The sequence below is a fragment of the Pseudophryne corroboree genome, chromosome 8 (genome assembly GCF_028390025.1).
Source record: "Pseudophryne corroboree isolate aPseCor3 chromosome 8, aPseCor3.hap2, whole genome shotgun sequence".
Taxonomy (NCBI): Eukaryota; Metazoa; Chordata; class Amphibia; order Anura; family Myobatrachidae; genus Pseudophryne; species Pseudophryne corroboree.
In genome coordinates, this window is record NC_086451.1 from 42,021,851 (window position 1) to 42,038,121 (window position 16,271).

At 49.5% G+C, this 16,271-nt stretch overlaps 1 protein-coding gene across 1 annotated transcript; it reads right to left on the reverse strand.

Moving 5' to 3' along the window:
- Positions 1–1,329: 1,329 nt before the first annotated feature.
- LOC134948358 (RING finger protein 44-like) lies at positions 1,330–10,533 on the reverse strand. The gene is made up of 2 exons (XM_063936289.1): positions 10,083–10,533; positions 1,330–5,827 (listed from the first exon to the last, which is right to left on the reverse strand). Exons 1-2 carry the CDS (start codon positions 10,150–10,152, stop codon positions 5,196–5,198), a joined length of 702 nt encoding a protein of 233 aa, XP_063792359.1. The 5' UTR covers positions 10,153–10,533; the 3' UTR covers positions 1,330–5,195.
- Positions 10,534–16,271: the final 5,738 nt, after the last annotated feature.

A 16,271-nucleotide genomic window follows, 5' to 3' on the forward strand; every position in this document is an offset into this window, starting at 1 on the left:
AGTGCATGGTCTGGGCCTCTTGCTACATATAGTAAATACTGCTAGTGCAGCATGATAATGTACCAGATTAATAACAGCATCCCCATTAATGTGTGCAAGAACATTACCTCATTTATAATCAGTGCCAACTTTACATAATGACTGGGGGTGCCCACCACATGGCTGAGCATGGCATGCATAGATGTGGGTAGTGACAGCACAAATAATGGGGAAGGGCTCTTGTACCCACACAACTGGCTCCATTGTCACCGATCATGTGTACACTATGCCCTCTTCCCCCACCATCATGCATTCACTGCCCCGTCAGAATCCACCCGGACTATACTCTCCCCTCTTAGTGAAGCTTTGAATTGGTTGCCGCTGGTAACGTCTGCACTGCGCCCCTGTGGAGTGTACAATCCATCTCCTTCCATTCAATGAAACCTTCCCAGGGATCTGAGATCTGGACTCTGTATACAAATTAATACATACTCCTCTGGCATTGGAGCAGATGTATTAAGCCTGGAGAAGGCATAAAGAAGTGATAAAGAAGTGATAAAGCAGTAATAAGCGCAAGGTGATATTGCACCAGCCAATCAGCTCCTGTTAATTTACATATTGGAGCTGATTGGCTGGTGCGTTATCACTTCTCCAGGATTAATACATCTGCCCCATTAATTGGTTATATATTATAGCATCAATTAATAATTAGCAAAAAGAAATGTCCACTTATCACATTGTTTTTGAGTTATGTCTGAATCTGTGCTCAGCACTAAAGTGGGTATTTGCTGGGCTGCTTGTTGCCCACTAGTAGTAAAGTGTTCAGTAAAATAACTCCCTTGTCTGTACTAATAGGTACCCATGTAACGTGTTGTATGTGTAACCCCTATGCAACCCTTGTGGTGCCATATACATTAGCTGCCTATCAGTTGATGGGCTTTAAACAGGTCTTAGCTAAAACCATAACAGTTAAACACATCCCCTCTTATTCCTCCTATAATGAACACACAATGTAATTACCAGTTAAGGTCAAAGTTTTATTAGTTGGAGAAACCTTGGGGACCATGAAAGCGTTGCAGCCAGTCACAGAGAACACAACACAATATACATGTACACCCTGGATGCAACCTGGACTATGGTGAACCCACCAACCCTTAACATACCAGGCTTGACCAGGCCATGTCCCCTCTCAAGAGCAGGAACCCTCGTCTCACTTCTAGTGGAGCAGTGCCCCACAATCACTGCATGATACAGCTATGGCCGCTGAAGAACAGTGATTAAATGCTCTATCGGCTGATGCACTCCACACTTCAGTCACACAAACTCAATCTATATATGAGAAATAAAGACTCGGACAACTGAATTGGAATGAAAGGGGTCAGATTTTTATTTAAGGGATTTTAAATTCTGTCTAAAAATTGGGTATGGTGGCAAGGGGAAGAATGGCTTAGCTAAAGGAATAATGTATAAACATAAACCAAATGGGCTAACTGCGCACAAATTTGCAAGGATGAGGCCACTTGCCCCCATCCCGCCAAACAACTCAGAAGAGGAAAGACCAATTTCCCAGCCCTTTATAGGGACAACAACTTACAAGGGAAAAGGCCAACTGCCTCCATCACTTTCAACTTGAGGCACTAACCTATCCCAGAGAGGCAAAGGACCCACCGGGTCCGGTGGTGCCCTTGAACCAAACTAATATCCACGCCTAGCCTCCTCCATATGAAGCCAACACTGCATCTGGACAGGAAAGTCAAAAACACATGTGAATGACCCAAAACCAATTAAAATAATCACCAGAATGAGTACCTTCAGGAAGACCAATACCAGTAAGGTAAATCAACTGACCACATAACCTAGTCAACCAACAAACCAAGCAAAACAGCAGCAACCACTAATGAACAGCACTAAATGGGTGGGGCCTAACTTGGTGACAGGGGAGGGAGAGGGGATCCTTACTTGACTCAAGGCGAAAACACAAAACTTCCACCAGCCGGCTTAAGCCTGGGTTAAGAACTGGTGGTTAAACAAAAATTCCTTGAGACCCCCACCAAAGGTGGCGAGTAGCTATTCCTCAAGTAAGGATTAAGATCCAGACTGAAGTCTGATGTATTTCTTGTACACATCAAACTTCCATCTGCCAAGCGCCTGGATTATGACCATGGACTAGCCCGCCGCAGTGTCAGCCATAGTGTGCCAATGCGAAACGAGTGTGATCTACAGTTGACAGGCGAACGACCCAGTGCCAAGATGCAATGGTCTAAAACCCAACCAAATTGCTAGTGAATAACAGGTGATGCCTCAACCATGTACACACAACGTCTGGACAGAGCCTCAAAAAAGACACCTCCAAGACCACCAAATAAAGTCTACGATCAGGGCAGCGCTCCAATGAAAAACCAAATGTCGAAACATGCAACGAAAGCAAATGAGAAACCACCGTTCCAAAGGAAGCAGCAATCTCCCCAACCCAAAACACTCCATGTAAGGCCATGGCAAAGGCCAAACTAAAAAGGTTTCTGACCAAGACAAACATGCACCAAAAATTGTCTTCATGAGCTTCCAGAACAGCAGCCCATCAATAACAAATGCTAGATTCTAAGAAATCGACTGCCACCTTCGTTCCCTCAATGCTCCCACAGATTCTGCCGCAAAACATAAAGCTGAATAAGTAACAGGAGCCCAAGATCCGTGAGCAAGACCCTCCATATCAGCCATATCACATTGCACACATAAGAGGAACACACTCGCTAACTGGGTCTGCATGAGGGACCTTCAGACAAAATGTCACCCATCCAAGTGTGAAGTGCATTAACGATGCTATTCTCCACCCCAGCACACGCTCGGAGCACAATGAGGAACACTGCAAGCACCATAACGCAATACGCACGAAAACATGAAACAGTGGGAAAAGTTGGACACTCCCTTCCAATGAAAAGTCAGCACAACCCCAATGTTGTTCCATGAGAATACATTGGTCAGTTCTCCAAAACACACACCCCTAACTCCAGGGCCTCCATTACAGGGAAAAGTTTTAGAAGACGCAAATTCCACGTCAATGCCCTCACTCACCCAATCTCCAGGCCCAGGCACCGCACGCAGTCTCGCATAGAAAAAAAAATGGGGGCCAAAGCTGAAGATCCGTCAATGTCCGCAATAAACTGGAGAGCCAGATGTGTAACTGGCTGGAAAACCCAGATTTGTATCCTCTTAACTTAAAAAAAAAAAAAAAAAAGGATATCCCAAAAGAATGTCCCTAGCCAGCCAAATGAAATTAATCGACCACTGCACTTCCGCCATTACCCTGTGAGTCCTCCTACCAAACACCATACACATGGGAAGTACCTGACAGGCAAAATTAAAACAAACCCAGTAACCGAAACCCGACGTCAAACAAAAAACAGCATCACTCAACCAGGCAACATTATACATGTCACGGCTGCTGGTGGTGTGTCCCAGGGTAATCCCTGTTTCTTACCCGTCTGGCCGCTTGTGTGTGCTCGGAGGGCATAGATGTTAAAGCAGCGTGCTGCCCACACGGTCGCCGGAGTGTTCTCTGGGGCAGTGGAGCGTGGTGCACACGACTGTGGTGGGGTATCCAAAGTGACGCTATTCCCACCGGGCCGGCAACATAGGCAGGACCATCTTGGTTGTTGTCAGCTTACCGGACCTGATCGTTCGCTGCAGTTTATCGCAGTGCAGCGATCATGTCAGAACTGCGCATGCGCCAGCACCGCAATGCGCCGGCGCATGGCTGACAGCCGACGGCTGTCTTTGCCTAGCGATCGCCTTTGCCTGATTGACAGGCAGAGGTGGCCGCCGGCGGGAGGGGGCAAGGCTGGACCGTGCAGGGGGCGGGCCGCAGCAGCTGCGTAACATCACACTTAGCCGCTGCAAGCTGGGCAACGATGAGTAGCTCCCGGACAGTGCGCAAAAGCTGCGCTGGCTGGGAACAACTCCTGAAGTACAAAGCATTGCCGCTGTGCGATGCTTTTGTACTTCAGCGACGGGGCAGGGACTGACATGCGGGGCAGGTTAGCCCTATGCTGGGCGTCCCCCCACATGTCTGTGTTCCTGATCATAGCTGTGCTAAATTTAGCACAGCTACGATCAACTTGGAATGACCCCCAATGTCCAATCCCGCTAAGCCTTTGGGTCACTTGACCCATTCAGCCAATCTTGGAAGTACATGGGTATAAAACTTCCTGCCTCTCAGTGTGCAGGTTGCCAGTTCCATATGTCACACAGCTCAGTGGGTGAGCCTTGTAGCTGCGCTCCTCAGTGTTCACAGGTTATACCTTAGAACCTGCAATCCTTAGTACCTCTCCAGTCCGGTTCCAGTTCAGTATCACCAGTGTATTCATTCCGGTTCCTGTCTGATCCAGTACCAGTTCTGTACTACCAGTGTCTTCATTCTGGTTCCAGTCCGGTCCAATACCAGTGTACCAGTTCTGTACTACCAGTGTCTTCATTCCGGTTCCAGTCTGGTCCAGAACCAGTTCTGTACTACCAGTGTCTTCATTCCGGTTCCAGCCTGGTCAGCACTCCAGTTCCATTCAATCCAATATTGCCAAGTGTTATTATTCCAGTTCTAGCCCAGTCAGCGCACCAATTCTGTTCTCCGTTTGTCAGTGCTACATCTGCTATCCCACTGCAAGCCAAAACCATAGCTGTCTCCAGACTTCTTCTACAGTTCAGTCAGAATCAATAGTCCTTGCCCAGGAGACCCAGTCAGGGTCCGCTACCTGCCTACCGGGTGCAGTGAAACCCAAATCCCCTTGCGAGGTTCCCTGGAAAAGACCACCAATGGGGTAAGACTCCGCACCCCTACTCTAGCCAACAACCTGGTACTAGTTCTGATAATTCTCTAAACTCTCCTCTGCACTCAAGTCATCCTCATATCCTATAAGTACAGATGTAGCCGCATTCTAGGATGCAGTATCCGATCTTCTGTGACACTAACACACGTCTGAGTGACCCATGAAGTCACACAAGCCAACCACCGCATCTACTATGAAGGGACCAGGAAATCTCAGATGGAGATCCTGGCCCCAACCCTCCCCAACAACAGCGGCAGCGATACAAATCCATATTGGGAAACGGAGGCTGCACATGCACAGTATGGGTCCAACACTTGTGCAAGGTTCCAAACATCCGTCCTCCAGGGGTAGATAACACACTGTACGGTGCTGTAGATCTTCATCTTCCTGCCGTACTCAGGAGATCCGCCACAGGACCGGCCTCGGGATGCAGTCTCTCCGGCACACAGGACAGCTGGGGTTTGTGTCCATCCACTGGTAGATGCAGCTGGTGTGGTACTTGTGGCTGCAGGGCAGGACAGTCACCCGTTCTCCATGTCCAAACTCCATCAAGCAGACCACACACGCCTGTGTGGCTTCATCCTCTGTGGTATGGTGAGATGGGAATCCGCTGATCTCTACCTCCATGACGGGGAGATTCTGCTCGTTGATCTCGGTCACCGTGGCTGGAAGATTGTGCCCGCTGATCTCTACCTCCATGGGCGGGAAATCCTGTCCGCCGATCACCATCATCATGGGTGGGAGATTCCGCATTCTGATCTCCACCAGGAAAGCCGGGAGGTTCTGCGTAGTGAGCTCCACCACCATGGCCGGGAGATCCTGCCCATTCTCTGCTGGTTGATGAAAGGTGAGATGAAGATGACCAGGGAGATGATCTGGGTTTGGTCTCTCTGCAGCGTCGGGAGCAGGAAGGGGAGAACGGCTTCTCTCTCTGTTCTCCCTCTGAGGTCTCTGGTCCTGACGAGCTCTTCTCTCTCCTCTCCGCTCGGACCGCAGCCTCTCCTCAAAGACGGTCTCCCAAGCATCATCTGAAAAGATATAACATATATTACCCATAATAAGTAGCTATAGATAACATCAACAAATCAATTGTCGATCAATAAGTTGTGTTACAGCAATAACATTTTATATAACATTGATAGTAGTGTTACAGTGTAAGTGGCTCTGTCAGAATAACAGGGTTGTTTCATTTATTGCACTTATTTATTTAAGGGATTTTATTTTATTGATTTTGAAGAAAAACCAGCACTAGGTACACAGGCCCTACCTGGGGGAACCCTGGCTTACATCATACAGTGACTTGGGGAAGATGTATTGTGTGAATCCGGAGACACCATGTTATTTTGAGGCGACCTGGCTTTTGTCATCTCCGTTCAGCTGCTGGGCCCAGATCTCAGCTGTCAGGGCCGTGTCCATAACTGGTTACCTGCCCACTGACCTCAGCTGTCAGCTTCCTATTTCTCCATCTACAGTTCCCTAACACTACGCCCCTAACTCGCTAGTCTGCACCCATACCTGCTGTGTTCCCTGCACCCATGCACTCTCAGTCCTACATAAGCAGGAACACCTCACACCCACAATTCATCCCCGCATGTCCGCTATCTAACACTGCACCTTCTCATGGCTGCTGGTGACATTCCACCCAACCTGGGCCCTGTGCAATCCTCACTATCTGCTCACCCTCCTTATTCCACCCCGAAACTATCCAACCAGCCAATGCTTCTAATCCCTCCAACCTGACCCACATATCTCTCTGGGGTCAGGATGCTGGCGTTCATGTGACCAACACTGGAATCCTAATACCACGCAACTCTGGCACCGGCATGCTGACCACCGATATCCTGAAGGTAAGTATTGGGGTGCATGTAAGGATTAGAAACCAGGGGTGGGGCTTAGTGTAAGGCACTAGGGGTGGGGTTAGCCCTATGCCCCCCCCCCCCCAGTGACTTAGCCCCAGCCGCCACCACCGGTGACTTAGCCCTAGCAGCAACCCCTGCTAACTTAGCCCTAGCCGCCACCCCAGGCGTGCTCATTGTCGGGATGACGGTGTTGGTCATGTGACCGCCAGCATCCCACTGGCCGTTATATTGTATAACACCATCTCCCCTTCCCTTCCTCCCCTTTCCCGGTGCAGTTTGGAACACAACATCTGGCAGTAACTAATCGCACCCGTCCATGTAGGGCTGCCATCAGACATTGTGGGGCACGGTTCTGACAAAATAGGCAGCTCCCCCCCTCCCCTCTGCTACCTTATCTCTACACAAAAACATTTCAGTTAAATCTTTATCTGCTCTGACCTATATAACCAGTGTCGGACTGGGGCATGAAGGGCCCACCGGTGGAATGCAGTTGTAATGGCCCATACTTAGGGGTGTGGCCAGCCTACAAAGGGGGTGTGGCCAGCCTCCACAGAGGCTTGAAATACACAATAGTTTAGTGCAGTGTAATGCAACATATCTACCATGTATAATACAAGTGCACAGTCTGGAACCTGATTCCTAGAGGTAGGAGTGGGCCCTAAGGCAGTGGGGCCTACCGTGTTTGCACGCATTTGCAGATGTTCACGAAACAGTGCGATTACCAGCAGACTGCGCACGTGCAGCGATCACACTACGCACACAACAAGGGTCCTTTGTAATCGCGATCACAGTGTGGACTTAATCGCAGAGTGATTGACAGGAAGGGACTGTCTGCAAAAAGCAGGAGTATCATGGCCGATTTTGCGGCATGTGTCTGCATTCTGCTGCATGCAGAGAAACATGGTGCCAGCGTCGATATTATGGCGGCCAGTCTGCGTAGCCATAGGGCTCCCCTTACAGTCAGTGTTCCGCGTTCCTGCGTATAGGCTATGAATGTGTACGCAGTTGTGAATAGTGTGAGATTGCGTCTTTATGCGTCTCTTGCTATTTCAGGGTGGCAGCGTCACTTGGTAACATAAGCAGCTCCGTAGCCTAAAGCATGTGCGCACAAACATGAATCACCCCCATAGTGCTGGAACTCTCAGGACATCTTCTTATTACAATTGCGTAACACCTGAAGACAAGTATCATGGCGGGAAACTGACACTAAAGATCACTGTGACATCACTATAAAATGTGTAACCTGCAGACTACAATCCCGAGGACACAGTGTGACAATGACATGTACAGTAGCTCCTCTCAGAACACACATTGTGGGAAATGGTAAAAGCAGCGCATTGCAAAGTCCCAACACACATTCATATTGTGCATTATTGTAACGTGTCCTCAAAGTAAGAGATGGAGCAATATGACACGTCTGGGCGTTATTTACACACTGGACCCATGCTTAGGGCAGAACAGTCAGAGTAAGATGGGTGTATGTAGCTTCATATACATGTAGAGTAAACCATTAATAACTAACACCACAAGTAATACACATTGGTAATGCTGTACATCTAAGATTGTCACACTACAACACAATGACAGATAACAGACACTGTAAATCATTTTATTTGTCAGAGTAAAGTAGATCTGAAGATTCCCCAATCTGCGCCCATACAGTACAGATATATGTCAGTGATCTGCAGATCATTCTCAGTAATTACAGATCTGCTGACTCTGGACAGGCTCATCATTATACTAGAAGCTGTCTGCAAATCTGCTGATTGTTCCCATAAACCCCACATGTGATCCCCACACATTGTAGATTTAGGGGGTAATTCAGAGTTGATCGCAGGAGCAAATTTGTTAGCAGTTGGGCAAAACCTTAGGGGTGATTCCGAGTTGTTCGCTCGCTAGCTGCTTTTAGTAGCATTGCACACGCTAGGCCGCCGCCCTCTGGGAGTGTATCTTAGCTTAGCAGAATAGCGAACGAAATTTTAGCAGAACTACTACTAAATAATTCCTTGCAGTTTCTGAGTAGCTCCAGACCTAATCCTATTTACGATGACTGCAGCCTGTTTAGTTCCTGGTTTGACGTCACAAACACGCCCTGCGTTCGGCCAGCCACTCCCCCGTTTTTCCAGCCACTACTGTGTTTTTACCTGGCACGCCTGCGTTTTTTAGCACACTCCCTGAAAACGCCAAGTTGCCGCCCAGAAACACCCACTTCCTGTCAATCACACTACGATCACTCGAGTGTTGAAAAACATTGCTCGAGCTTGTGTAAATCTCCAAAGTTTTGTGTTAAATTACTAAGCGCATGCGTGCTTTGTACCATGCGCATGCGCATTTTCCACCTAATCGCTGCATTGCGAAAAACGGCAATGAGCGAACAACTCGGAATGAGCACCCACGTGCACTGCAGGTGTGGCAGATGTAACATGTGCAGAGAGAGTTAGATTTGGGTGGGTTATTTTGTTTCTGTGCAGGGTAAATACTGGCTGCTTTATTTTTACACTGCAATTTAGATTTCAGTTTGAACACACCCCACCCAAATCTAACTCTCTCTGCACATGTTACACCTGCCCCCCCCCCCCCCCCCCCCGCAGTGCACATGGTTTTGCCCGTTAGCTAACAAATTTGATGCTGCGATCAACTCTGAATTAGCCCCTTTACAAACTCATAAAACACCAAATTGTCCCAGTTCATTGCTGATGTATGGGGGCCACATCTCCAAATGCCACCCGCGTGCCACACAGGGTAAGGTGACATGGGGGGAGATTTATCAGTGCTTACAGAGAGATAAAGTACCAGCCAATCGGCTGCGATCTGCCAGTTTGTGTTTGATAAATAACAGTTGGGAGCTGATTGGCTACTACTTTATCTTTGTCAATTTTATCTCTCTCCAATTCTTAGTACATAGACCTCTTTGGGGCACATCTATCATGAGTTTTTGCTTTTTAAACCCATTGCATATGATAATGGTGCTCCAGCCAATCAGCTCCCAACTGTCATTTTTCAAACACATGACAGGAGCTGATTGGCTGGAGCACCATTGATCATATGCAATGAGTTTTAAATACCTAAAACACGTTTATAAATGGGCCCCTTTATCTATCTCCAAGTCTTAGTACATAGACCTTTTATATCTCTCCCCAAGCTTTCATGAATCCCCCCCAGAGTATAAGGCAGGACTTATAGGTGATGTGCAGCTCACTCCAACTGCCACCCACATGCCGCACAGGGTGAGAGGACATAGGGGAGATTTATCACAGCGTGTAGAAAAAGGTAAAGTGGGGAGAGATAAAGTACCAGCCAGTCAGCTCCTGTCATTTTTAATGACAGTTAGAAGCTGATCGTTTGGTACTTCATCTCTCTCCAAGCTCTGATAAATCTCCCCCTTACAGTAGATTGGAATCACTGCCCCAAATATTTCACTCACCAGGATCTCCATGACGGCTCCTCCACCGCCTCTGGTCCTCGAGGAGCCGCCTCAGTTCTCTCCGGCTCATCTCCGATGTCCAAAATAAAAACCAAAATTATAAAGAAAAATGTCCAGAAAAGCACAGATTTTATGGTGCTCCGAACAGTAGGATACCGCAGGTAATACGCTGGAAGTAATACACTAGTTGCCGAAACAGACTAGCTCGCCCTTCCAGAGGCCAGACTCTAGCATCAGCCACAAAAGCTTCAACTGAAGAAATGCCACTGATGCTACTGTGCGCTGGGCAGTTATACCATGGCAAAATGGCCGACCTGCCCTCAGGCGGCCATATTTCTTGCTGGCATGGGAAGTTACTATCTGTATTCCCATGATTTGTGCCAACTAATGCTGCTGACTAGTTTACACAGTATTACTACTAATATTACAATAAATCCCGCCCACTACCCCATAAGCACCTCCCCCTGCGAGGCCGCAAGTTGGGGATGTTTGTGTGCAATAGTGACAGTTGGCTGGTATGTCTCATGGTAAAATCTCATCTCTGTCCCATTGCTATCACAGCTCTATCCCAAATCATCACTCATCAGTCTGCAACATACAATCCATAGGCTCCAATTAATACTGTAGTCATTTGCATATTATTTCATTTTTCTTGAATTTGCTCCTTAAGGTAATTGATGTTATAATGGGCACTAATGAGGAAAATCCGGTCGTGCGTCAGATTAATGGCAAGAAGAAAATAATTTTTATAACATTGAAAATGACAATTGTGGGAACAATGAGATTGTATAACAGAGTGGTTTTGGCATTTTCAGGTATTTTTAATTAAAAAAAAAACATCAAAATATGTTCTGTGCTAAGTTTTTTATTTTATATTCTTGTCTTTGGTGTTTGGTGGAGAGACGTCATGGAGTCTGCAGGTGTTTGTGCTGCTGAGATTTGCACATCTGCTTTTTTACACCTGTTTTGCTTGTTTAAAATGCACTTTACTGACGTGTGACTGAAGAACCATTAGTGGTGGATTGTCTGGCCCGTGAATGCCCGTCAACGCGCACCGCACATCATTACAGTTAAGGTCCTCTCCAGGAAGGGAAACTAGACGCGTAGCGTCTAGTTTCCTTTCACAGCGGGCAGCCCAACGAAGGGAAACTAGACGCGTATCGTCTAGTTTCCCTTCACAGGACAGCGGGGCAGCGGCAGCGGGGGGCACCACAGCAGCAGCGGATCTTGCCATGGTGCGGCGCCCTCCAGAAGGCGGCGCCCCGGGCAAAAGTCCTGCTTGCCCGTGGCAAGATCTGCTACTGGGGATATGCTGTGGGGAGGAAGGGTCAGGTTTAGGCTGTGTGTGTGTGTGGGGGGGGGGGGTAGGTTTAGGCACCACCGGAGAGGGTTAGGGTTATGCTGTGTTGGGAAGGGTCAGGTTTAGGCTACGGGAGGGGGGTGCTAGGTTTAGGCACCACTGGAGAGGTTGAGGGTTAGGCTGTAGAAAGGAGGGTTAGGGGCAGTGGCGGATTCAGGGGGGGGGCACACAGGCACGTGCCCCCCTGTCGTCATGATCAGGCTGCCCTGACTGCAGTGCCGGCCGCAAACTACATGGCCCTGAACCGCTAAAGAGAGCTGTCAGCCTGTCTCACGTATTCAATGAGCTGCTGCAGACGCTGCTTTCCCCCTCCATGTAGTGCCTCATCATGCATATGTAATGAGCGGCGGAGCGGCATGATGTCACGCCACTCATTACATATGCACAAACTGGGCTGGGGCAGGATGACCGCTACTTTCGCGTGGAGCCTCAAGCGGGGGAGAAATGTTTGAGCGGGTGACCCTCAACCCGCCTTTCCGCTGCCACACTCAAGCTCCCAGAAGAGTACGTTCTTCTCATTTAGTTATTAATGAGTCTGTTCTTATTTAGGTATTTATTTCTGTTGCCTGGGCCTGGCAGACAGTCAGGACTAAGGAGTGAGTCTGCAGTCATTTCTTGGATTTTTAAGCCAGCCAGCAGGGATACATTTACAATTAATATTATTGAATAGTGTGCCCACTGTACTATAAGCCAGCCAGTGGAGTTAAGTTTAACATTAATATTATACAATATGGTGCCCTCTTTAATAAAGCATGTACCAGTTTAGTTTTATTTATATTTCACTTCATACTTTTAAGCTTTTATGTGGGTATAATATAATTTATTTCACTATACGTGTCACCATGAAGCAGGGCTGGCCGGAGCAGAGTAGCGTGGCAGCGGGCGTGATTTGGGGGCACTGCTTCTACTTACCCTCAGCCCGGACTACTGTGGCCGGGTCCCGACGCTGCCTGTACCCGCTGTGGTCGCTGTCAGTCAGGGCAGTCTGATCATGGCGATGCCTTTTGTGTCTGCGGGCGCTGCGCCTCCCTGGGGCCGCCTGGCTCCTACTCTCTCCCCGTGTACAGAAGCTCCACACCAGCCCCACTCTGGCATCCAAGGCGCCAGTGTCCACCGCAACAGGTCACGACGACCAAGAAGATGATATGACCAACTCCAATGCCAGGGTAAGACCCCCCTTATATACCTATAGTGTCATTGCCCATATGTGCTGTATGTCATACCCCCTATATCCTATAAACTGTGCTATATGTACTGAGGTCACTCCCCCTGTATACCTGTCCATACTATTCCTATATATCGTGTGCCCTGTATGAGGTGATGCCCCCTATGTACACACTCACTCCATCCCCTACCAGACCTGTCCCCTCACACTCACCCTGTCCCCTACTAGACCTGTCCCTGCACACACCCTGTCCCCTACCAGACCTGTCCCCGCACCCTCATCCTGTCCCCTACCAGACCTGTCCCTGCACACACACCCTGTCCCCTACCAGACCTGTCCCTGCACACACACCCTGTCCCCTACCAGACCTGTCCCAGCACACTCACCCTGTCCCCTACCAGACCTGTCCCCGCACCCTCATCCTGTCCCCTACCAGACCTGTCCCTGCACACACACCCTGTCCCCTACCAGACCTGTCCCTGCACACACACCCTGTCCCCTACCAGACCTGTCCCTGCACACTCACCCTGTCCGCTACCAGATCTGTCCCTGCACACACCCTGTCCCCTACCAGACCTGTCCCCGCACACACACCCTGTCCCCTACCAGACCTGTCCCTGCACACACACCCTGTCCCCTACCAGACCTGTCCCTGCACACACACCCTGTCCCCTACCAGACCTGTCCCAGCACACTCACCCTGTCCCCTACCAGACCTGTCTCTGCACACTCACCCTGTCCCCTACCAGACCTGTCCCCGCACACACACCCTGTCCCCTACCAGACCTGTCCCCGCACACACACCCTGTCTCCTACCAGACCTGTCCCCGCACACACACCCTGTCCCCTACCAGACCTGTCCCAGCACACTCACCCTGTCCCCTACCAGACCTGTCTCTGCACACTCACCCTGTCCCCTACCAGACCTGTCCCCGCACACACACCCTGTCCCCTACCAGACCTGTCCCCGCACACACACCCTGTCCCCTACCAGACCTGTCCCAGCACACTCACCCTGTCCCCTACCAGACCTGTCTCTGCACACTCACCCTGTCCCCTACCAGACCTGTCTCTGCACACTCACTCTGTCCCCTACTAGACCTGTCCCTGCACACACACCCTGTCCCCTACCAGACCTGTCCCCGCACACTCTCCCTGTCCCCTACTAGACCTGTCCCTGCACACACACCCTGTCCCCTACCAGACCTGTCCCTGCACACACACCCTGTCCCCTACCAGACCTGTCCCCGCACACTCACCCTGTCCGCTACCAGACCTGTCTCTGCACACTCACTCTGTCCCCTACTAGACCTGTCCCCTCACCCTGTCCCCTACCAGACCTGTCCCCGCACACACACCCTGTCCCCTACCAGACCTGTCCCTGCACACACACCCTGTCCCCTACCAGACCTGTCCCTGCACACACACCCTGTCCCCTACCAGACCTGTCCCCGCACACACACCCTGTCTCCTACCAGACCTGTCCCCGCACACACACCCTGGGGTATATTTACTAAGCTCCCGATTTTGACCGAGATGCCGTTTTTTCTTCAAAGTGTCATCTCGGTTAATCTCGGTAATTTACTAAACACTAATCACGGCAGTGATGAGGGCATTCGTAATTTTTTGCAAGTTCAGGTAAAAAATTACGAATGAATACACCATCGGTCAAAACGCGGCTGTTTAAGTATGAATCTCGGTCATTTACTAAGAAGTGCAAAGCCAAAAAAGAACAAACACTGCCGTGAAAAATTACAACTCGTAAAAAAGTGCTAAAAAAAAACAGACCTTTTTTTTTTATTCGTGATTGGATAGGCATGCACGGATCCATGAGATCCGTGCATGTATATCAGTGGGAAGGGGTGGGAAAGTGCTTATTTTTTCAAAAAAAATTGCGTGGGGTCCCCCCTCCTAAGCATAACCAGCCTCGGGCTCTTTGAGCCGATCCTGGTTGCAGAAATATGGTGAAAAAAATGACAGGGGTTCCCCCATATTTAAGCAACCAGCATCGGGCTCTGCGCCTGGTCCTGGTCCCAAAAATACGGGGGAAAAAAAGAGTAGGGGTCCCCCGTATTTTTAAAACCAGCACCGGGCTCCACTAGCTGGACAGATAATGCCACAGCCGGGGGTCACTTTTATACAGCGCCCTGCGGCCGTGGCATCAAAAATCCAACTAGTCACCCCTGGCCGGGGTACCCTGGGGGAGTGGGAACCCCTTCAATCAAGGGGTCCCCCCCCCCAGCCACCCAAGGGCCAGGGGTGAAGCCCGAGGCTGTCCCCCCCCATCCAATGGGCTGCGGATGGGAGGGCTGATAGCCTTTGTTGTAAAATAAAAGATATTGTTTTTAGTAGCAGTACTACAAGTCCCAGCAAGCCTCCCCCGCATGCTGGTACTTGGAGAACCACAAGTACCAGCATGCGGCGGAAAAACGGGCCCGCTGGTACCTGTAGTACTACCACTAAAAAAATACCCAAAAAAACACAAGACACACACACCGTGAAAGTATAATTTTATTACATACATACACACATACATACATACATACTTACCTTATGTTCCCACGCAGGTCGGTCCTCTTCTCCAGTAGAATCCAAGGGGTACCTGTTGAAGAAATTCTACTCACGAGATCCAGGGGTCCAGGCTCCTCGGCAAATCCAGGGATAATCCACGTACTTGAATAAAACAAAAAAACGGTTGCCCGACCACGAACTGAAAGGTGACCCATGTTTGCACATGGGTCACCTTCCCACGAATGCCAGAAACCCACTTTGCCTTCTGGCTAAGTGGGTTTCTTCAGCCAATCAGGGAGTGCCACGTTGTAGCACCCTCCTGATCGGCTGTGTGCTCTTGTCCTCACTGACAGGCAGCACACGGCAGTGTTACAATGTAGCGCCTATGCGCTACATTGTAACCAATGATGGGAACTTTCTGCCCTGCGGTTGACCTAAAGTGACGTCACCGCTGAGCAGAAAGTTCCCATCATTGGTTACAATGTAGCGCATAGGCGCTACATTGTAACACTGCCGCGTGCTGCCTGTCACTCAGTACAGGAGCACACAGCTGATCAGGAGAGTGCTACAACGTGGCACTCCCTGATTGGCTGAAGAAACCCACTTAGCCAGAAGGCAAAGTGGGTTTCTGGCATTCGTGGGAAGGTGACCCATGTGCAAACATGGGTCACCTTTCAGTTCGTGGTCGGGCAACCGTTTTTTTTGTTTTATTCAAGTACGTGGATTATCCCTGGATTTGCCGAGGAGCCTGGACCCCTGGATCTCGTGAGTAGAATTTCTTCAACAGGTACCCCTTGGATTCTACTGGAGAAGAGGACCGACCTGCGTGAGAACATAAGGTAAGTATGTATGTATGTGTGTATGTATGTAATAAAATTATACTTTCACGGTGTGTGTGTCTTGTGTTTTTTTGGGTATTTTTTTAGTGGTAGTACTACAGGTACCAGCGGGCCCGTTTTTCCGCCGCATGCTGGTACTTGTGGTTCTCCAAGTACCAGCATGCGGGGGAGGCTTGCTGGGACTTGTAGTACTGCTACTAAAAACAATATCTTTTATTTTACAACAAAGGCTATCAGCCCTCCCATCCGCAGCCCATTGGATGGGGGGGGGACAGCCTCGGGCTTCACCCCTGGCCCTTGGGTGGCTGGGGGGG

Coding starts and splice junctions, on each gene's coding strand:
- LOC134948358 (XM_063936289.1), bottom strand. CDS start 10,152: ATGAGCCGGAGAGAACTGAGGCGGCTCCTCGAGGACCAGAGGCGGTGG. Junction 5,828..10,082: donor GAGCCGTCATGGAGATCCTG/GTGAGTGAAATA, acceptor ATATCTTTTCAG/ATGATGCTTGGGAGACCGTC.